The 24,820-nt window shown below is 41.1% G+C and overlaps 1 protein-coding gene across 1 annotated transcript in view; it reads left to right on the top strand.

The window, feature by feature from the left end:
* Positions 1–24,820, top strand: part of LOC137437003 (uncharacterized) — a 232,528-nt gene that overhangs the window by 58,235 nt on the left and 149,473 nt on the right. Inside the window, exons 8-11 of the mRNA XM_078786993.1 lie at positions 4,471–4,542; positions 6,677–6,817; positions 11,428–11,565; positions 15,832–16,030. Coding sequence (XP_078643119.1) covers positions 4,471–4,542; positions 6,677–6,817; positions 11,428–11,565; positions 15,832–16,030 — 550 coding nt within the window. The remainder of the gene's footprint in view (positions 1–4,470; positions 4,543–6,676; positions 6,818–11,427; positions 11,566–15,831; positions 16,031–24,820) is intronic.

Here is a 24,820-nt window from a genome sequence, read left to right as displayed (position 1 = left end):
CTTATTTTGTATAATGAGTCATCTTACAGGAGTGAGCTTACTTACCTCTGAGATGTCGATTTTAGGTTAGATTCTCGACTCGAGCATAAACTGTTGGATTGGTGCTTCGCGGACTGGACGTTGCATCGCAAAGTGCGCCATCCTTCGGATGGATGTTAACGTGGGTGTCCCGTCTATGAGCATAAGTGAATGTTAGGTCCCATTGTGCCTTTTTACGAAGAGTAGGCGGGTTATCGAGAGCACTCTCAACAAATTGATAATTCATTCCTAAACTGTGGGTAACAAGTGGTTTGTTCATGGATATCCCATCATGCAATGTGGCTCTACATCCTTCATCAATACCTGCTATATATATATATATATATAGATATATATATATATATATATAGATATATATATATATATATATAGATATATATATATATATATAATTATATATATATATATATATATATATATATATATATATATATATATATATATATATATATATATATATATATATACACACATACACACACACACACAGTCACATGAAAAAGTAAGTACACCCCATGTAAAGTTTTGACATTTTCAACATATTTCAACATACAGCTATTTGATCTTCATTTCAACAATATTGATAGATAAAGGTGATATACTATAACAAATATCATTGAACATTTACATTTTGTAGTCCATTGTATAATTTAAATAAACATAAATGCAAATTTCGCATGTGGAAAAAGTAAGTACACCCCTACATTTATCACTACTTCATATACCTAAAATTTGAATCAGGTGTACCAGCTCAGGTGCAAATGATTAGAACATCGTTAGAGAGGATCTTGGAGGAACCTGTCTTATTTAAACCTCAGACATTTAGTTTGGTTTCCTCTTTGTTGTTGAAGTGTGCAGCGTAACCATGCCGAGATCAAAAGAGCTCTCTGAGGCCTTCAGAAAGAAGGTTATAGATGCCTACGAGTCTGGGAAGGGATTTAAAAAGATATCCAAACAATTTTAAATCAATCATTCGACTGTTCGGAAGATCATCTACAAGTGGAGAAGATTCCAAACAACTGCCAACTTGTTCAGGCCAGGCCGCCCCAGCAAGATCAGCCCGAGAGCAAACCGCAAGATGCTGAAAGACGTCTCTAAGAACCCCAGAATGTCATCACGGGACCTACAGGTAGCTCTTGCCACTGTTGATGTCAAAGTGCACGAGTCTACCATTAGAAAGAGGCTGCAGAAATTTGATCTACATAGGAGGTGTGCCAGGAGGAAACCTTTGCTGTCCAGAAAGAACATCAGTGCAAGACTAAACTTTGCCAATGAACACCGAGGCAAAGACCAGCACTTCTGGAACAATGTGCTCTGGACAGATGAGTCAAAGGTAGAGCTATTTGGACACCGTACCAGAAGACATGTTTGGCGAAAACCAAAGACAGCATTTGACCACAATAACCTGATACCAACTGTAAAGCATGGTGGTGGAAATATTATGGTTTGGGGCAGCTTTGCTGCATCAGGGCCTGGGCAGGTCACCATCATATAATCCACTATGAATTCTTCATTTTACCAGAGGGTGCTTGAGGATAATGTGAGGCCATCTGTCGGAAAGTTTAAGCTCAACCGAAGGTGGACCTTGCAACATGACAATGACCCTAAACAGACCAGTAAGTCCACCAAGGAATGGCTAAAAATAAAGAAATGGGGGGTTCTGGAATGGCCAAGTCAAAGCCCGGATCTAAATCCCATCGAGATGTTGTGGGGGGATTTGAAACGAGCTGTGCATGCAAGAAACCCCTCAAACATCGCACAGCTGAAAGAATTCTGCATCGAGGAGTGGGCAAAAATTTCTCCCAGTCGATGTCAGAGACTGGTAGACAGTTATAAGAAACGCCTACTTGAGGTTGTTTCTGCCAAAGGGGGCAATACCACCTATTGGAGCCAAGTGTGTGCTTACTTTTTCCACAGAAGGAAATGGCATCTCTGTTAATTTTTTTGTTGAATAAATTCCTGCAAAGTCAATTTTTCATTGTTTTTTGTTCAATTAGACCACCTCTATCTATAGATGGGGTGTACTTACTTTTTCCACATGCGAAATTTGCATTTATGTTTATTTAAATTATACAATGGACTACAAAATGTAAATGTTTCATGATATTTGTTATATTATATCACCTTTATCTATCAATATTGTTGAAATGAAGATCAAATAGCTATATGTTGAAATATGTTGAAAAAGTCAAAACTTTACATGGGTTGTACTTACGTTTTCACTTAACTGTATATATATTTGTAATCCACATTAACCCTACCTAACTTAACCCTTACTTGCAGGTTACTGTTTCCTTTTCCTGTTCATTTAATCCCTTACTTGTTGTTTCCAAATATGCACCACTATCAGTTTGTTGCCTTTTTCCTTCTGTCACCTCGCTCTTCCATTAGGCTCAATCTTGTACACAGGAGAGGTGCTATGTTGCCAACCTGGCATCCAGAAACAAACAGACCAGCAAAAAAGCAACAGCCATGGACCCAAAACTCATAAACTCTTGAGGCTTAAGTAGTGCATGCGAGCTCTAAAATGATCTCAGAAAAATTACTTTCACTTACAAACATGATTTCAAAATATAAAATGTCCTGTGGGGCAAACAATTTTTCTTGAACATGGAGGTCGGCAGAAATGTCACCTGATGTGGTAAAAGGCCACTCTACAGGTCACTAGTGACAGTGAAGAATCTAACACATAGAGCGATTGAAAAGACACCATCAGTAACAATAATAATATAGTCGTGGTAAATGTCAACCAACACTTGCAGTCATCATCGTGCTTGCCAAGCTCACTGCGTAGAGCATACATGGCTACCCAGATTTCTGACTTCCTCCACTTGTGCAGTCAACGTATCAATGGAACCCTTTCCTCCCCTCTCCCAGTCGAGGCTGGAGTGTCCCAAATGAAGTCATTTCAACCCAGTCTTATTCCTCATCGACTTAAACGAGCTATCTGATGCCCTGGAAAACACACTTTTCCTTTTTTCAGATGACTCCACGTTGTCGTACAGCACCATCTCACTATGGGTGTAGACAGCAGCTGCCTCTCTGTCTGCTGTTCTGGAATTGATTAGATGCTCGTCTGAGAATTGGAACATGTCCTTCAATTCCATAAATTCTCTATCACCAACTCATGCTGAAAGGATTGTTAAGCAACCCCACTTTGAAAATGTTCCACAAATTGGTGGAAATACATGTCTCTTGAACCTCCAGGCTTCACCATCAGCCATGACCTATTTTGGGTAAACGTATCGAAACTGACCTCCAAAACCAACTGCAGACTGGCAATCCTCCATGATTCAAAGTTTTTCTTTGAAAAGTCTACTCACATAACTAATCATAGCCCAGAATGCCTTTGTGCATAACTCAATGGAGTATTGCTCGCCCTTATGGGCTGGCACCACAGCATCAATTTTTCCTGGATTCTGTGAATTCTTAAGCTCAATATTATTGGAATCTTCCACGACGAGGCCAAAGCACAATGTCTGCTGCTCTCACATCGCAGACAGGTCGATGGCCTCTGTTTTTATTGCCTCTCCTCCAGTCTAACTTCCTCTGCTCTCTTAGCCATTGACATTCCCCAACAACTACAGGATTACGCATTCTTCCAGTAACTTCTATCCTGGTTTAAAAACTTTCTAACTCCAAACTGACTGCAAACGCCAACACTTTTGTTCCTCACTTCTCCATTCTGTCGAATTACCATTGTGAGGCTATTTTATCCCACTCTTCACTCTGTGGCAGCAAGCAGACTGTGCACTGGCTTCTCGTGTCATTTCCCTAATGTTCTTGCTCGATCTTTATTACCACCTCCTCCCCATTAACCTTTCCGAAACAAATGTCTTACTTGCACGTTACTTTGTTGATCTGCACCGACCCCCTCCTCTTTTGCTGATTGTTTGTTCATTCCCCTGAATATTGTTTCCAACAGTTGCTTCACTACTTCCCCACTGTCAATTCATTCCCTTCTTGCTTTCTGACATCTTGCTCTTGAATGTGTCTCAATGTTGTAAAGAAACAAAAACAATTCAAGAGGAACAACATCACAGTGTCAGGTATCGCAAAAGCATTCACGTTGGACAAAGCAAAAAAAATAAGGAGCAAAAAAACCCAGAACTGCTGTGATATTTCACGAAATTATGAAAATTGACATGCAATGAGGAGTGAATTTACACTATATAGAGTAACAAACAACTTGTATATATAGTGTGATATTCAGATTGGACATTTTATAGCTAAAGTTGTGGAAACAGATGATGTAGTAGTGTCAACATCATCATCTGAGTGAGTGAGTAGCCTTCCTTATTATATTTAGTCTTATTTATTTTTGGATGAATGACTAAAATTGTCATTGAGCGATGCACCTCCTGTTGCCTGATCTATAATTATAATTTTTCAAATTGAACTCTTTACCGTTTCTATCTTTTGTCTGTCCAGGCTCTCATAGTGGAGGACAAGCTTTTGTCTCGATTGAGTTCATTGGAAAACCGGCTGTTCGTTTACTCTAAGGTACACACCTGCCGATCCGAAACATCATTGGATGGATAAGGTGGATACGTGGTGACTTTCTCCTTGAGTAAAGGAGGATGTTTGAGAAGAGAGTAAACAATAACACTGTGCGTAATATAAACATATATGCTTTCATCCAAACTAACAGAGTATACTAGCTCCTGGCCTTGATCCTATAAACTACAAGGCTTCTTGACTGCACTGGTGAATGCCTCTTCCATTTCATGCACATCGACAACAACAAAGATGCAATCTTAGCATACAGCGAGGTTTTCCTTTGCCTGGTAATGCACTATATTCGTCGTACCCTTCACTACACGTGATGCTTTTTCATTGACACAGGCAACTGCTCTCTCCTAGCCCTTGGCACGCTCATCTGACGCAAAGCCAAATTTTGTAACCGGTGGTCTTCACCTCTTGCCTGCTTGGTAATTAGGAAGGACGTCTCCCTTCGCAACATGAATACAAAGGGCAATTCACATTTGAAAAATAAATGAGCAGATGAGAATAGTATTTATATCGGAATATTCCTAAACAACCGTAAAAATAGTAAAATATCAACTCCCGAGCAGTTCAACAGTTTTTGAAATAAATAACTTTACTCTATGTGTTATAACGGAACCCATGTCCATTTTTACCTGGACTCGATGCGAAACCACCAGTACTTCACCAGCCATCCTCTTATCAGCTCCTTATTGACACTCTCAAGGAAACACAAGGAACTTCAACACAGGAGGCGGCCATTGAGCCCATCAAACCTGTGCAATCCTATCAATTCACTCTTGTACCCCTCTATCTCCGCTGCTTCTAGATACCTGTCCAATTCCCGTTTAAGACCATCCACTGTCTCTGCTTCGACCACTTTTCTAGGGAGACCATTTCATGCATAAATCGCTCTCTGAATGAAACACCCTTGCCTCGACGTCGTCCGATCTCTCCTCTTCCTTACTCACAAGCTGTGGCCCCTGGTCCGATCACTGATCATTGGCTCGTATGAAGCTTTCCATTTTTCTTCACTCTACTTTATCTTCAGTAAAATTGGTGATTGCAACTGCATGGGTTAGTTGTAATGTTCTTGCTCGATTCTCAGGTTCTTCCTCGTTGTTCGACGCACCGAAAGATCTGTGGGATCGCAGGGAAGAACTCGTAAAACCTGAAATGGTCAATTGGATTTGGGGTTCCGTGTGACTCCAGGGTTTTGTGCCAATATTTTTTACTTTAACACAGTTTGGTGCTAGCTCAATCCACCATTGATGTTACTTCATTGTTTGCCAACTTTTGCTTTCTGCATTTCCTTCTCATCGAGGAGCTTTTACAAATATTTACAGGTATGATAGGTGCATGAACATATAGTGAACAAACTGATGTATGATGTGGGAAATGAAACGAAACTGCCGATAGCGAGTCTGATGTGGGCTCAAGACCGCACAGAGGCCAGCCATGACATTTTTTCACATACCGATGATTGCCACACATCTGTCATGTTCAATAAATTAATCCCATCATTGTCCAGGCCAAATGACACCAGTGCTTACTGCTTGCGATGTTTGTCCAACCTGCTGTTTCCTTTCCCATTAATTTTTGAAATATTTGATGAGGGTTGTTTTCCCTGTGCAGGCAAGCCGGCCTCCTCTGCATTGTCAGCAACATGCTGCCAGAGTCGATAAATTATCAGATCTAAATATAATTATATAAATGAACAGGATTTTCACTAATTAATTGACATATGTGGAAAAATTTGATGCCCAGACCAGGAATCGAACCCAGGTCCTCTGGTGAACCATCAAAATCTTAGAAACAATCGTCACATCTAGGAAATCTGGTGAATCTAAAAAACAATCGATTTAGGAAATGTGTCTGGTAATAACGCAGAGAATGCCATGAGTAATCCTTCATTCAATCATTGTTTTGCATTCTACGAGCATGTGATGGTGAAAACAATTGACACTTTTTAATTGTGTAACCAATTTATCAGGATTAGCTTTAAGGATGCAAGGGAATCTTGCATGCTCTTTTCCTCATTATCGTGGGTTGACCGTAAGTGTCCTCTTCGGTAATAAAGTTATCAGGATGCACTTAGTTTGAAGAATAATTTCAAATGTGCACATTGAAGCATTCCGAAATTTACTTGCAGACTTTGTCCAAAGAGTGGGCCCTGACGGAGCTGTGCGAGTTGCAGAAGGACAAAGAGCAGTACGAGAGTGCTGCCAAGTTGGCGTTGTCCCGGGCAGTTGAGGCCAAGCTCAAGTCAGAGGAGGCGCTTTGTGAACTACAGGTGGGTTGTTCGTTCTTGTCAAAGATCCATAGAAATAGAATGAACAAGTGATACATTTTGTGAAAAAAATAACATTACAAATGAAAACTAAACAGCTAATTATTCTTGAAATCTATATTTTAACCTTCACATGTTTTTGAGAATTTTCTTATTATAGTTTGTGTTTGATCATGTCACTGGGTCATGACCTGTCCTGCTTCTGCCAACACCTTGTCCTTTAGGATATGCTCATATGCTCAGCTATGTTTTTCCATTACTTGTTTTATTTATCACTTATTAATTGATTTTTAATTATAAATTGCTTATTTTATTTATTACTTATTAATTGATTTTTTAAATTATTAATTGCTTATTTTATTTACTACTTATTAATTGATTTGTAATTAATTGCTTATTTTATTTTTTACCTATTAGTTGATTTTTAAATATTGCTTATTTTATTTATTACTTATTAATTGATTTGTAATTAATTGCTTATTTTATTTTTTTACTTATGTATGTATTTTTAATTATTAAGTGCTTATTTATTTTTTACTTATTAATTCCTTTTTTAAATTATTAATTGCTTATTATTTTTTTTACTTATTAATTGATTTTTAATTATTAATTGCTTATTTTATCTTTTACTTATTAATTGATTTTGAATTATTTATTGCTTATTTTATTTTTTACTTATTAATTGATTTTTTAATTATTAATTGCTTATTTTATTTTTTACTTATTAATTGATTTTTAATTATTAATTGCTTATTTTATTTATTACTTCTTAATTGATTTTTAAAATTATTAATTGCTTATTTTATTTATTACTTATTAATTTTGGTTATGACTAACTTCCCTGCAAATGTCTGCTGCTCTTCTTCTGCTCCAATCGGTTCTTCTGATCATGTGCTTGTTAAAGTGGACATCTCACTGGCCATTCTCAGAGAGCCTCCTCAGCGCCGACGAGTCTGGCATTTCACTCAGGCCGACTGGCACGGTCTGCAAGCAGCCATCAATCAACTGGACTGGTCTCCCATCTCTAATGCCTCTGACATCAATTCTTCCTGGGAATTCTTCCAAAGCAAACTGCTCTCTCTCATGCACAGATTTATCCCATCTCGTCTTCAGTTGTCTTACCCTTCCTCCCGTCCATGGTACACTGAATCTTGTGGTGAGGCAGTTGCCCTGAAACAACTTGCCTTTGCGTCTTGGAAGGCAAATCCAACTGAAGGCAATCTCAGTTCCTTCCACCAAGCTCGAAACAAGTGTGTTTCTACCCTCAGGAGTGCCAGGAAGCACTATCTCTCCACACTCAAGGTTGAACTCTCAAACCTGTCTCCTTCCTCCAAATCCTGGTGGCGTCTGGTCAAATCCGTTTCTGGTGTTTGTTCCCCCTCCATCCCCTCCCTTACCTCAAATGGCTACACAGTTGACACCGCACGTGACAAAGCCGAATGCCTCAACTCTGTGTTTGCCTCAAAATCTTGTGTCCCAAACCCATCTCTCTCTGTTCCCACCTTTCCCAGTCGAACCTAACTGCTCCTGGACTCTGTGTCCTTCTCTCCTGACAAGGTGGAGAAGTTTTTATCAAACCTCGACTCTGATTCTGCAACTGGACCAGATGGCATCAGCCCTCGGGTCCTAAAATCCTGCTCTGCCGCTCTATCTCACCCTCTCTCTGTTCTTTTCACCCTCTCTTTTGCTCAAGGTCATCTGCCAGCATCTTGGAAATTGGCAAACATTACCGCCTTACACAAAAAAGGTGCAAAAACAGATCCTTACAACTACAGACCAATCAGCCTGCTCCCAATTATCAGCAAAGTCATGGAATCCATCATTGCTTCAGATATCAAATCCTTCCTCTTCTCCAATGGCTTGATCTCTGATCATCAATTTGGATTCAGACCAGGTCATTCTACTCTGGACATGTTGCTTCTGCTGTCTCAACAATGGATGGAGGTGCTCAATGCCAAACAGGAAATCAGAGCTGTCTCACTTGACATATCACGTGCCTTCGATACGGTCTGGCACCCAGCTCTGCTCACCAAACTAACCTCTTATGGTATTCAGGGAAATCTCCACTCATGGCTTGCGGATTTCCTCTCTGGTCGTAGGCAACGTGTGGCCCTGAATGGATTTCTCTCATCTTCCCTTCCTGTTCTGGCTGGAGTTCCCCAAGGTAGTGTTCTGGGCCCTGTGCTATTTCTGGTCTTCATCAATGACCTCTCCGACTCTCTGGAAAATCCTCTCTATCTCTTTGCTGATGACTCCACTATCTGCCGCTCCATTCCTCATCCCTCAGATCGGCAGTCTGCAGCCTCCTCACTCTCTGCAGACCTGGACAAAATCACAGACTGGTCAAACAAGTGGAACATGTCTTTCAATCCTGACAAATCTCACACTCTTACAATGTCTCTCCGAAAGGACCGACTGGACAACCCTCCCATCTACTTTCTCAACAATCCTCTCCAAGAAGTTCTGTCGCTCAAGCTTTTGGGTCTCACTATATGCCATGATCTTTCTTGGGAAAACCACATTTCCAAGCTGGCCTCCAAAGCCAGTCGCCGACTGGGCATCCTCCGTCGTGCGAAGTCCTTCCTTGGCACACCTGAGCTCCTCACCACATACAAGGCTTTCATCCGCAGCTCAATGGAATACTGTTCCCCCCTCTGGGCTGGTGCTCCTGCCTCACACCTTGCTCGGCTTCACGCTGTTGAGGCCAAAGCTTTCAGAATCATTGGAATCTCCTGCGATGTAGTCAACTCCGAGGGCCTTTCACTCACTCACCGCAGGCAGGTTGGTGGTCTTTCTGTCTTCTACCGACTCATCTCCGGCCTTGCTCCCCCAGCTCTCTCTGTGCTCTGTCCCCCCAATATTCCTTCAGGTCGCACAAGATCTGCCTGCAACCCTCTTATGGTTAAACTGCCAAAGTCTAGGCTCCCTGCTCACCTTCACTCTTTCATTCCCCTTTTCTCCCGCCTCTGGAACAAACTCCCCCACTCCCTTCAATCCCACTCCTCCCTCCAGGTCTTTAAAACAGCTGTTCACCACCATCTCTTATCTTCCCCCATCGAAAACCTTGATCTTTTCTACCCCCGGTAATTCACCCCAGAGTCCTTGCAGTGTTCATATGTTTTATTCCTCTCCCACCTCCCCCCCAAGTCCTCCCGATGTCCCTGCTCTCAAATGTTGTTTTTGTGTCCTTCCCCCTCTCTCCCCATCTTGTCTGCCGCTCCCCTTGTTTTTTGTGTTTTGTGTGTCGGTTTGTCTTTTTGTGTGATTAATGTTAGCTCTTTCACTAGCCTCGATCTTGTATACAAAAAATAAAAAATAAAATAAAATTTGATTTGTAATTAATTTATTATTTTATTTTTTACTTATTAATTGATTTTTAATTATTAATTGCTTATTTTATTTTTTACTTATTAATTGATTTTTAATTATTAATTGCTTATTTTATTTATTACTTAATTGATTTTTAAAATTATTAATTGCTTATTTTATTTTTTACTTATTAGTTGATTTTTAAATATTGATTATTTTATTTATTACTTATTAATTGATTTGTAATTAATTGCTTATTTTATTTTTTACTTATGTATTGATTTTTAATTATTAATTGCTTATTTATTTTTTACTTATTAATTGCTTTTTAAATTATTAATTGCTTATTTAATTTTTTACTTATTAATTGATTTTGAATTATTAATTGCTTATTTTATTTTTTACTTATTAATTGATTTTGAATTATTAATTGCTTATTTTATTTTTTACTTATTAATTGATTTTTTAATTATTAATTGCTTATTTTATTTTTTACTTATTAATTGATTTTTAATTATTAATTGCTCATTTTATTTATTACTTATAAATGAATGCATTGATTTTAATTAATTACTTTATCCATTGATTTTTTTTTTATTGCATTGATATGCTTAGCTTTAGGATATACTTAGCTTATAATAGTGTGAAATGCATTAAATGGCATCAACCCAACTTTAAATATGTCTGAAAAACAACTCTTGACCTTCTCGTTTGAACCGCTACTTCTGAATTCGGCATCACTAGAACTATTAGTAAAGTCTTTTGCAAAGACTTTAGATGTTATCGATAACCTTTCAACAAATCTCAGGCTACGATATCCTCCCCTGGAAACTTTTCAGATGGAGATCCACTTCACCCTCCTCCCCCACCAATTAATAATTCCAGAAACCTTTCTTGGATCCTCAACCTTTAGTAATGTCTCCTGGACCGCATTTGAAAAATAATTTCCCAAATGGCTTTTAGTCATTTTTCACAAATTGTAAATAATAGTATTTGGATTGATGTTTATTTCTAACATTTTAAAAAAGCCACCTATGCTTGTCATAAGGTCTGAAAGAATGTGTTGATGTGTTAATGTTTCCACCCATTGCTTTTTACTGCAATGATGATTTGCCGACGATAGAGAGCGTTGGGGAACTGTGTTGGATGCTTAAATAGCACAATGCCAGATTGTTTGCTGTACCCTTTCAGAGTGTGCTGGAGCAGGCAAAGTTTTTGTTTTACATTTCCCTTGAGTGAAAGTTTAGCCATACGAATGTCCTGCATTTTCATTGTATTAAAACATGCATGTTGTGTTGTCACAGTGCACGCTGCAGCGCTCGGAGACTGAGCGAGAGCGGCTCAGTTTACTGTCAGTGCAGTCGCAGAATGAAGTGTTGGAGCTGCTAGGCCGACACGAGGCAGCATTGTCCCGCATTGAGGAGCTGGAAGAAAACTTTACGGTTTGTCCATTGTGGCTTTTGTTCGCCCTTATTCTCACATTCCAGACTCTTTTCTGAATAAGATATGACCTCATCTTTTAACTTTTCTCAAAGTGTATTTGGGCTGGCAGGGTGGCCTAGAGGTACGCACACTCACTTATATACTGTCTTGTCTAGTCTGGGTTTGAATCACGACCCAGCTATAAATTTACTCGGCTGGGTGATTTATTTGTCTGCTGACTGGCTATGTTTGCACTGTTCCTCTTCTTCATTATCGACCGGTGGTGTTTTCCAAAATGTTATTGACTTCTTCATTTCCTGAATGTTACCAAAAAGCATGACCGATTGTACGTCCAGCATGTCTCCTTTTTTTGATATAAAATATTAATCTTGCATTAATTAATGGGCCACCTGTTTATTGTCGGTGTTTGAAGGTGCTGATAATAGGAATTTGTGGTGTGGATGCATATTTATGTTAGTGCATACACATTACACATGTGGGGGTTTTATCACAGATACGAATCATTATCGTGGAACATTCTATTTGTAGTATTTCCATTCACTGAAAAAGTGTGTGTGATTAACAAAGAGAGTGCCCAGCTTCTTGTAGAGGATCGTGAAATCCTTAGTCATTATGAAGGTATGTATGCTGACCAAGAGCCTGCGCTTAACGCAAGTCAGGTAGCACCCGAGGACCCACCTGATGGGGAAATCGAATATGATGCTGTCAGAAGTCAGACAAGCGGTTCAGAAACTGGACTAACAAATTGCCTGGCATGGACACTGTTCCTGCAGGGCTGATTATAAAGTCAGGAATAACGGGAATTGAATCTGCTTTGTAACCTAATATGGGCACAAAACTGGAAGAGATCAATATGTATGTCTCTGCCAAAGAAAGGTGATATTCAAGGATGGAACGACGACAACAATTGAACCTCATTCCTTATGCATGCAACATTTTTTCCTTTGCATAACGAATCATTGTCCGAAGCCGTATTTGGAAAAGAGAATTGTCAACGGAGCAAAGGGAAGAAAGACGAGATCGAATTGTTAATCTTTGACCTTTAGAGAAAGTTAAAGGAGCTGATGGAATTTTTACTCGTGTTTTATCAATCACCTTGAAGCATTCAATTGTGTTCTTCAAATGGAATTGTGGAAAGTGCAGAAGGAAATGGAAGTTCCAGCACATTTGATATCACCAATCGTAAAGTTGTACGAAGAGCAGCAATTAACGGTAAAAAAAAATGAAAAGAAAATGCAAGAGCGCACGTCTCGGGATTGGGGCAAGGAGTCCGCCGGGGACGCATCTCCCAATCTGTTTAATAACTTCGTGGAATACATAATGGGAAAGCCATTGGATGATTGGATTGAGTGAGTGACTGCTGGTGGTTTAAGGTTGAGAAACCTCGGGTATGCGGATGACACGATATTATTCAGCAACAATGCAACCGAAGTGCAGGCCTGACAAATAGCCCAGGAGCATTAGGTTAGGACCTAGAAGAAATTAGTAGAAAGCTGATTTTTTTTGCACAGAGCTTCAGAATACCATGTGGATGCCCACAATATAAAGTCCCACGAGTCCCACCTTGTGGCATTTTCAAAATTCAAGATGGCCGCCGGTTGGATGGAAAATACATAAATATGGATAACTTCTGCCTAGAACCTCATAAAAGTGTACTTTTCGTGGCTAAATATATGTTTTAGCACACTAGGATTTTAATAGAATATATTTCAGTGACCTCAGATAATAATTTGTAGATATAATCCAAGATGGCTGACAAAATTGCCACTGCTGTAATGCAAAAAAACATCAAAATCATGATAAGTTTAATTCGCTATTATTTTATTTAATGCAAAATGTTTCACATTGTGACCACAGGGCCTGCAAGAGGTAAACAACACATGGGGATTTGACATTTAATTACAATACGACACAAAAGCAGACCAACTCTTTGATCCCAGTCATCCCAACCTGATTCTAGTGTTTTGGACAGTACCGTGTTAACTGAATGTCACTTTTCTTATTCCTGACTTAAACACTGTTATCACCCTCTAAATCAATGTCCCGAGAGTTTTTGCAATTATGGCCATTACAAACAGTACACAAGAGGGTACACTCCAGACCAGACTTGTAGCAAGTGCATCGTTTTCCACACCCCGCCTTGCATGCACAAGATATCATTTTCAGCACTTTCTCAGGGGCGACAGGCCTATCCGTCTCGATTGGAACAAGTGGTCCCTCTCTGTACTGCCACCCCCACTCAGTTGGCAGCAGTTCATTCCCCTGCCACTGCTGAACAGCATGGTATGCTCTGTAGCTGTGGAATTTGGTAGCTGCCGAAGTAGGTGGGAGTGATTCCAGCTTGAAACCAGATGACGTCAAAGATGTTCTATGGATTGATCGGAAGTACATGAGATATCGGTGTTTGTCCAGTGACTTCGATCGAGCTGCTCCATACAGCTTCAGCAGAAACAGCTCTCCCACTCTCGCTATTTCTTGTTGAGTGCTTTTAGATCGAGAGAAAACATGTTTTTTGCATTATTTTGTCGGCCATCTTGGATTATCTCTGCATATCATTATCTGAGGTCACTGAAAGATATTCTATTAAAATCCTAGTGTGCTAAAACATATATTTAGACATAAAAAGTATACTTTTATGAGGTTCTAGGCTGAAGTTATCGCAATTTATGCATTTTCCGTCTAACCGGCGGACATCTTGACTTTTGAAAATGCCACACGGTGGGACTCGTGGGACTTTGTACTGTGGGTATCCACATGACATTCTGGAGCTCTGTGCAAAAAATCAGCTTTCTACTAATTTCTTCTAGGCTTCCCCTTCATTTTTGGCTCATGCTCCTGGGCTAAGAACAAAGTTGGAAACGAACATGAACCGATGAGTCTTCATGTCAATATCGATGAGACAAACATTATGATTGTCAGAAAAAAAGAGGATGAAGGCACAGACATATGCATAGATTAGAAAATGGATTGGAACAGTTCACAGGTTTAACTACTCACTTTCGGTGATTGCAGTAGTAATGCAGTAGAGACTGACCATGTCCAAAAAGAAAAATAAGTGAAGGAAAGGAACTTGCGCTCGAGATTAATGTTTTCAGGTGCAACTTGCGCTCGTGTAGTGTGGACTCATGCTGATAGGAAACATTTAAATGGATTTGAGATGTTGGGCAAACGCAGAATGTGGACCGAGTGACATCATAGACTGTGAGAATGACTAACACAACGATTATAGCGGAAGTTGAGTACAAAAAAGGGCTTTTCAACATTGTCGATGAAGGCATGTTGTGCTTTATTGGACATATTTCAAGGAAGAAAGATGACAATGTGTAAAATACGATTATCCAGGCAAAGTTGAACCTTGGACGACCCCGAGTTGAGATAGCTGGATCAGAGGAAAATCCGAACAGCGCTGTCTTTCCAAGAAGCTACGAGCTTGACCCAAGATAGGCCACGTAGGCATTCCATTGTACGAGTGAGGAGTCTTCTGTCGTGAAGAGATTGATGGGATTACAATATTTTCCTTGGATGTTTTTTGGAGATTTTTGAGTTTTTATTCTGAATGAATGTCGACTTTGGTATTTTAAGGAGCTGTGAAGTGTTTTTTAAACATTTCTGGTGTTGTGTGTATATATACAGTTGTTGTAAATACAGTCCCATAATGACCTCTTCACGAGGTTCATTTTATTGTTTAGATAATTTGGCCCAGCGTACCTACACCTTAAACGAATTTACTTCTTTTATGGCCTCCAATTATTCCCACCTTCTTGTGGGGACTCCGTGGGAAGGTTTTTTGCCCAAATCTTTCACGAATCGGCTGGCCAGGCCTGACATTAGACTGAAGGTGGCAGTAATTTTGAATTTAGCCATTTTGGGCGGGGCCAAAATGATAGTACACCTTCGTGCCATGTGGTGATCATTACCACCAAGTTTGGTGAATTTCCTCCCAACCGTTTAGGAGGAGGTAGCGTGACAGACAGACAGACAGACGGACGGACGGACTGACAGACAGAATTTCAAAACGTGAGGGGATAATTAAGTTTTACTTTCCTTCGTCGTTAATTTGAATGTTTCATGTATTGGCGAAGACCATGTAATCAATTTTGCATGTTGGAGTAAATAATAAATAGATGCTCATTGCTCACTAATATAATGTCAGGTTATATCTAAATCTGTCTGATCATATTTTTCTCCCACCCACCCAACTACGCCACTCAAAGTTCAATTTGCTGTTGCTCACCACTTCACACATCATCCTTTTCTGCGTCCAGGCATCAAGGCAGCAGCAGATCAAGGTTGCTGAGGAAGGAATGCAAAACCAGCAAAACTGCACTGAGAGGTACAGAGAGAACATGCAACATGAAGAGGAGGCCAGGGACATTGGAGATGATGAAGAAGAGGAAGAAGATGATGACCATGAAGCTGAGAGAACAAGCTCTGGGTCTCATGAACATTTGGGCAATTTTGAAGGTGAGCTGTTTTAGAAAATGACTTGTTAGACTTTATCTCAATTTCGCTCTTCCTCTCCCTGTTTGGAAAGCTTTTGGAACACATTTTGGGGGTAGGAGGCTGCATCCTGGATCATCCCTTCTTTTCTATGGAAATGAAAATGCAGCTACCTTTACGTTATGGATGCCAACTATAGTATCGAGAAGACTAGGCCATTGTGTTAAGCTGGTATTCTGACTCGATTATTTCTTGGAACAATTAATTGCGATATGCAGGTGTTGATTGAAATTGTGTTCTGTTCTCATTACCCTTCGTAGCCGAAGACAGAGAAACATGTATAAATACATATGGTACATGAACCTCTGGGTGTCTGAATTTGTTTGTTATGTCGGAGCTGCTCCCTACTATTTCAGCATAGGTTTGGCCAAAGCGGCCGCACTAATTCACCTCGTCTATGAAATAAGGAGGTGCATGTCAAGTTAGATTCAGTCCGGAGTAATAAATCGATTGCTCTAAAGAAAATAAATCATATGTTGATGAAATTTTGACATGATAGACCAAATGGCCTCCTGTTTTGAAGTATTTTATTTTTTGAAATGTACTATTGCCTCACAGTGCTCATCCATGGCACATTTGGACCAGGTGAGCATACCTGGACCTGGTATATTACTGTTCAGGTCCATATAAGCCATAATCTCCCTGGACATTGCAAGCAGCTCCATATTTTCTTGCATCATTGGTTTGGCTGGCAAGAAGTGACGTCACAGCTTTTGCATAGGAAGTTCAAGAAATCTGTGCAAACGAAATCTGGTGTGATTGTTTGAATCTTAGCAAGGCCATAAAGCAGAGGGGTTCGAATAGCTTAATCCACGATGTACTCTCTATGTTCCTCTAATCTGACTATGGTGCTGCAGCTGTTTCCACAGCAACGCCATGCCGGTTGTCCTGGTGATAATTTTGCGCATACAGTAGAACATATCGGTGAATGGTATTACCTTGTAGGGAATAGGGGTGGATAGGGAATAATGATGGATAGGGAAGAGGGGTGGATAGGGAAGAGGGGTGGATAGGGAATAGGGTTGCATAGGGAATCGGGGTGGATAGGGAATAGGGTTGGATAGGGAATAGGGGTGGATAGGGAATCGGGGTGGATAGAGAATAGGGTTGGATAGGGAATAGGGGTGGATTAGAGAATAGGGGTGGATAGGGAAGAGGGGTGGATAGGGAAGAGGGGTGGATAGGGAATAGGGTTGCATAGGGAATCGGGGTGGATAGGGAATAGGGTTGGATAGGGAATAGGGGTGGATAGGGAATCGGGGTGGATAGAGAATAGGGTTGGATAGGGAATAGGGGTGGATTAGAGAATAGGGGTGGATAGGGAAGAGGGGTGGATAGGGAATAGGGGTGGATTAGAGAATAGGGGTGGATAGGGAAGAGGGGTGGATAGGGAATAGGGGTGGATTAGAGAATAGGTGTGGATAGGGAAGAGGGGTGGATAGGGAATAGGGGTGGATAGGGAATAGGGGTGGATAGGGAATAGGGGTGGATAGGGAATAGGGGTGGATAGGGAATAGGGGTGGATAGGGAATAGGGGTGGATAGGGAATAGGGGTGGATAGGGAATAGGGGTGGATAGGGAATCGGGGTGGATAGGGAATCGGGGTGGATAGGGAATCGGGGTGGATATGGAATAGGGGTGGATAGGGAATCAGGGTGGATAGGGAATCGGGGTGGATAGGGAATCGGGGTGGATAGGGAATCGGGGTGGATAGGGAATCGGGGTGGATAGGGAATAGCGGTGGATAGGGAATAGGGGTGGATAGGGAATAAGGGTGGACAGGGAATAGGGGTGGATAGGGAATAGGGGTGGACAGGGAATAGGGGTGGACAGGGAATAGGGGTGGATAGGGAATAGGGGTGGACAGGGAATAGGGGTGGATAGGGAATAGGGGTGGATAGGGAATAGGGGTGAATAGGGAATAGGGGTGGATAGGGAATAGGGGTGGACAGGGAATAGGGGTGGATAGGGAATTGGGGTGGACAGGGAATAGGGGTGGATAGGGAATAGGGGTGGATAGGGAATAGGGGTGGACAGGGAATAGGGGTGGACAGGGAATAGGGGTGGATAGGGAATAGGGGTGAATGGGGAATAGGGGTGGATAGGGAATAGGGGTGGATAGGGAATAGGGGTGGACAGGGAATAGGGGTGGATAGGGAATAGGGGTGGATAGGGAATAGGGGTGGACAGGGAATAGGGGTGGACAGGGAATAGGGGTGGATAGGGAATAGGGGTGGACAGGGAATAGGGGTGGACAGGGAATAGGGGTGGATAGGGAATAGGGGTGGACAGGGAATAGGGGTGGACAGGGAATAGGGGTGGATAGGGAATAGGGGTGGACAGGGAATAGGGGTGGACAGGGAATAGGGGTGGATAGGGAATAGGGGTGAATGGGGAATAGGGGTGGATAGGGAATAGGGGTGGATAGGGAATAGGGGTGGACAGGGAATAGGGGTGGATAGGGAATAGGGGTGGATAGGGAATAGGGGTGGACAGGGAATAGGGGTGGACAGGGAATAGGGGTGGATAGGGAATAGAGGTGATCGTGATCATAATGCTCCCAATGTTCACAATGTTAATTGCATTAATGAACTTGAGCAAAACTAGTTCAAATCCCAGTGGAATTGAAACCGGATAAAGTGACCCTTAGGGTGCGGTGTCACCAAGTATGGTTACAATGTGGGGCATGTTCCTCCGGAAACACATCAGAGGTATCCAAACGCATAAAGCAACAGGCCTTAAATTGGACCATGAGTTTAAACCAAGATGCTCTTTCCTCTTTTTCTTGTCAGTGATGCTCGACAATGGTGTTATTCAACAAATTGTGTGAGAAATAAACATCCATGGGCATGGAATGGATCAGACAAAAAACAAAATTCCTTGACATTCTGGTCACCATGAAGAATCTCAAATGGAACTGGATAGGATGTGCAACCAGAAGAACGGACAACTACTAGCAAGCACAATAAGAACCCTAGAGAAGGCCCTGTAAGAAGCACAGGTAGGTCAAAGATCAGATGGAGAGACTAAATTGAAACATTCTGCAAAACAAAGGCCTCAAATTGCATTGATAGAACAGAGTGGAACATGTGGAGGGAGGGCTTCAACTTCCACTGGACTAAACAGGCTCGTACAGTCATGTCAAGTGTACAACCACATTCGTATATTGCTCAAACGTGGTGTAACATCATAGGGTCTCACATGATAGCTTTGGTCCATGTATTCAATATGTGCTTGAGCATCCAAAAGGAAAGTATATCCCAGTATCCCTGCAGAGAATTCTGTACGTTTTCACATTCAAATCATGAGTTGTATCATTTGGCATCCATAATCGTTCAGAGGCCGCAGTGAATGCCTGCACCGGTGGGCACCCACCTTATCGAGGACCAATACCTTGTTCCTTGATGGGCACAGTTGACATGTTATTCTCACGAAGGAAGACAACAATAAGGAAGATGCCACAGAGCATGACTGAAACGCCGATCCAGCCGAACACCATCGTGCAAAGAGCAACGTACTCCTGCGTCCTCCAAGCTGTGGATTCGTCACCAAAATGAAACATTGTTGTGGGGAGGCAACATTTTACTTTACGTGATATCCATTTTGCAGAAGAGGCGAGTGTGTGTCACTCCCAGAATTCTGGTTCACTCCTCCCGAACATTTGCACTCCACTTGAGGAGATGGTCCTTTAGCAGTCAGCCTTCCTGATAGCAAATGCACCGCTCTTCCCTGCGGAATTATGACCACTTGGAAAATTGGGGAGGTCATGTTAAGTGCGGATGACAGATATCCTAGCAGACTGAGACCCAGTGGGTTTCAAACTCCCTGTGTCGAAGAACGTTCCTGAAGGTTGTATTTTAATAGTTTCAAAGTTATGGACCTCACTTTCAGAATTATTTGTGGTTTTAAGTGAGCAATTGCATCTTTCTACATTGAGGCACATTAACGTCCAGATGCTTTTCAGCAATCGCTGAAGTCATGTGTTTTGATGTTCACAAATGATCATGTGAATCCATCCAAACATGTTTCTTTGAGTAATGGTTGTTGCCTGTCCATCCCTATGTTTATTTTGAATGACGGTACATGTTGATTGTTTCCATGTACAAATTTAACCAGATATATATTAAACAGTTAACACACACACACACACACACACACACACACACACACACGCACATATATGCAGGTATGTATAATGAGGTAAAGATGAACTGATTCGATTTTGGGGTCACAAGGTCAAATGCCAAAGGTCAGAAGTCATGTTGCATATACATACATCCTGTTACTGTGATAACTTGTTAACCAGTGATGGGATTCTGACCAAAGTTGGTACACATATGATGTATTATGATGCAAAGATTACCTGATGGAGATTTTAGGGTCAAGAGGTCAAGGGTCAAAGTCATGTAATAGGACTATAACTTGAGAACGGCTGAAAGGATCTAATTCAAACTTGGTACAGGTATGTATGTATAATGATGTAAAGATTAACTGATTCGATTTTGGGGTGAAAAGGTCAAAGCGCAAATGTCAGACATCCTTTCAGGTAAAAATTCTGTGACCGAGCTAACTTGTGACCCATTCGTGGGATTTTCAGCAAACTTGGTATAATTATATATTACTAGGGCATGCCCGTACGTGGGTGCCCGTTCCTTGCCAAAAAAAAAAAAAAACGCTACCCGTACGCTCTACCCCGCCCGTACGCCCGTACGCCCATAAACAAAAAAAACAACGCTCTTCGCTTCCGCCCTTCGCTCTGACTGAATTGGGAGAAATAATGCGCATAAGAAATCGAGAAATTATTATTTTCTCCGGAAGAAATCGAATTACGAACCGTAATGGCGCACGCGCTCGGCTCGCTCTCACATCGGCCACGCCTACGCAACAACGCGTTCTGTGATTGGCTGCGGAAGTGAAGTCTTCACTGTCCGGAAGGTCGCAAATCGCAGTTACGATGAATCGCAAATTAGTTTTAATTAGTTTTAAAACATAGTTTAACGCCAACATAGTTTGCCAACGTGAAATAAATGAATACGCTCTCAAATGTGCCGTCCGAGGCAGAGTCTGTTCGCCACGTTCGGCACACGTGATAGCTCGCTGCTCTCTGATTGGTTGAATCGTTTTTTGGACATAGCTCGGTAACTACTTGTCCGATTAATTTCAAACCTTGAAAAGGCACATCCTCGGGTCCCCAGCAATATACCTGGCAAGTTGCAAGTATATCGGACCCGTGGTTGTCGAGAAACAGCGGTCACAGACAAACAAACACACACACAGACATACACACACACACACACACACAGAGATTACTGGAATTATAGATAGATGATGCAAAGATAAACTGATTTGACTTTGGGCTCAAAAGGTCCAAGATCAGAGGTCATGTTAAGTAAAATCCTGTTGCCGCGATAACTTGTGAACCAGTGATGGTATTCTGACCAAAGTTAGTTCAAGTATGTATTAGGATGCAGAACCACCACCACCTTTCGACGCCATTTTCCCCCGCAGAGCAGGGGTTGGCTTTTTTCGGGCACCCTGGGCCCCTTTTTTGAGGCAATGTTTTATGGCCGGATGCCCTTCCTGCCGCCAACCCTGTTAGTCGCCTCTTGCGACACACAGGGAATTGCCAGTGAACTGGTACTCAATTTGCCGACCTCGGAAGGATGACAGGCTGAGTCAACCCCCCTGGCGTTAATTGAGCCATCGACCGGGATTCGAACCCAGGATCCCAGGATCCCAAGCCAGCACCCGGTATTAGGATGCAGAGTTTATATTATTTGATTTTTGGGTCAAGAGGTCAAAGGTCAAAGTCTGTAATGGATCTATATCATTTGAGAATGGCCGAATGGATCGAATTCAAACTTGGTGCAGTTATGTATAATGAGGTAAATATGAACCTATTCGATTTTGGGGTCATGAGGTCAAATGCCAAAGCTCAGAGGTTATGTTAAGTAAAATCTATGTTAATATGCCAACTTGTGAACAAGTGATGGGATTTTGAACAAACTTGGTATAAGTATATGTGATGCAAAGATGAACTGATTGGATTATGGCATCAACAGATCAAAGGTCAGAGGTCATGTTGGGTAAAAATGTGATAACTTGAGAACAGCTGAATGGATTTAAAGCAAACTCGGTACAAGTATAATAATGATGTAATAATGTGGGCGGAGGCATATCGGTCGACGTCGTGCCGTCAAAGTGTCGTTCTTGTTGGTTTTTGGTATGATTTTTGTCCAGGGTTCAAACAGCCAACCTCCCAGACTCGGAGCGGATGCTGTGTCCGTTACTCCGCCGAGTCTGGTTTGATGTTATTATCATGAGGGTTGTTTAAAGCCTATGTAGATAAGGATACACACGTTACAGTCCACATAGGTTTTCCTGGTTATCCTCACATACACTAATCCCCCATCCTTTATACCCACACAAATGACGGTTTTGCTTCATCTGACTGTTCAGTAGATAACATACCTACTGTGATCACAACAAGGTGCACCCTTATCCCAGGATTTTCCTGTTTAAAACAAAACTGTTTTTACAAGTGCATGGAAATTTGAGAGGGACATAAGCCACACTTTCATTGAAACAAGTTACTTGCATGGTGTCACCCTTCCAGTATGTTATAATAGTATTTGGATTTGATCAACTTGCTGAGCCTCGGTATTTAATCTGGAGATTTCAGGTGCAAATTCCGACCACCACTAAGTTGGCAACAGCAACCCATCCGGTGTGTCAATTGCTATGGGGGCACTTCATCAGTTGGAATGTGCAACCTGCCTATCGTCTTCGTATGCTTCATTCATTAACCTTGGTGCCAAGCTAACTGGATTATTCGTTATCCTAATACTTTTACGAGTGCTGTCACTTCATGGAAACCTTTCCTGCTTTCCAGTTGCTTCATTCAGCACACATCTTTCTTTTTTTTATTGTTTTTAGAGCTATATTGTTTTCTACCTATCTCGTGAGCACGTGATTGTGGCGTTGCCTGTCAGTTAATTCTCCAACATACATGTGAGGGACCTTTAGTACGCCGATCCTTGCGGTGTCGCCATGCCTCTCGTCATTGATTGTCTCCAATTGTTTGCCCTAGACCAAGTTAATTGTTTTTGTTTTTCGTTCAAATATACAACTCGGTTTTAAAATGTTGCTCCACGAGGAGCTCTCGAAGTGGGCTCTGCAGATGTGATCCCCACCACCCGCCTTGCTCCCGGTGTTCGTGTTGAGGCCTCGGGACCTCAATTCTGACCCCGGAAGCAGGTTGGGCTCTGTTTTACAATATGTTTTTTATGGATTTGATACTTTGCTTTTCCTAGGTGTGGAAAATGGGAATTCCACATATTACATACCCTAGCAGTTCAGAGGGTGCAAAAGCAGAATGCAGATGAGATTTGAGAGTGCAGCCGAATTTAAATCGCCATCTTCTATACGAATCATTTCTTCTTTTTTCTTCCTTTTCTTGGGATAAATGACCTTTCTTTTTATTTTTGAGGCACAGAGAGAGATCTCGATACACAAAGCACAAACACCAGCAAATGCAGTATAAACTTGGCATGTGATACCAATTAAACCAAGGTGGTAGTTTTGGAGGCATATGGTGTGTCAGCTTCAAATGGGAGTTTTTCCCATATTGGCGTCATCGCATCCCCTTGAGCCATCCACACCTTTCTGGAAGAATCCGCACATCATGTTCTTGAATGATTTGTCCTTTCACTTTTGTTTTTCTCCGATTCCATGTTTCCTTGTTTCACTCTTTGGTTTTCTTTAATTATGATTCTTTGATAGCATTTTGCCGATTTATTTTGCTTCTATTGGCATCGCTACAAATGTTTAACTTTTAATTTTGTTCTATATTCATGTACATTTTCAGTTACAATTATCGGTGTGAATCGCTGTTGCTGCTGCTGACGATGCTGATGATTATTATTATTGTGACGACCTTACGCCTTCCTACTCTTGTCAGTGTGTCAATTAACTTTTTATTATAAGATACGTCTTTAACTCTTAGATGCAGGCGTCAAAAATCCTACATATAAACGCAGTCATTGGGCCTCGGAGGCCAAACGGATGTATTCTTGTAATGCTTTTTAATTTTTTTTATTTTTTGTAGATTTTTTTTTCTTTCATATCCTTTTTCAATCCAAGTCGATGCTCATGGATGTGTATTTGCTCAGAAAATGTGAATCATTGATCCTATTAGTTGGAAGAATCCCATACAAGTAATGAATCTTTTTTTTCTTTTTTGGGGAAAAAATTTTGGTTCTTGGTTTTTCAACTTTTTTTCTCTAAAAAGTTGAGGCTCATGGAGGAGTATTTGCTCAAAAAATATGATTCACTGATCCTTTTATTTAGAATGTATATGTCCACAACTGTCAAAAATCCTTCACCTATGCAGCCTCGGAGGCCCCACGAATGTATTTGTGTAAAGTTTTTTAAATTTTCATATTTTTGTCACTGAATTATTTGTAACCCAGTTATAGGAGCATATAATTGGGCCTCGGAGGCCCCACAAATGTATTCGTGTAAAGTTTTTTAATTTTCATATTTTTGTCAGAATTATTTGTAACCAAGTTATAGGAGCATATAATGAGGCTCATATCAAGAAAATAATGATATAACATAGTAGTACAACAACATTTATGCAGGGCCTCGAAGGCCCCAGGCCTGCATTTGTGTCGGATTTTCGGGTTATTAGTGAAGAATGAAGATTTTCCCATGAGCCTGAATGTATTTTTTCATTTATGTCACTGAATTTTG

Source organism: Myxine glutinosa, chromosome 11, assembly GCF_964187855.1.
Source record: "Myxine glutinosa chromosome 11, kmMyxGlut1.1, whole genome shotgun sequence".
NCBI lineage: Eukaryota > Metazoa > Chordata > Myxini > Myxiniformes > Myxinidae > Myxine > Myxine glutinosa.
The sequence above is the reverse complement of the archived record's forward strand: the minus strand, read 5'-3'. Positions and strand labels throughout refer to the sequence as shown.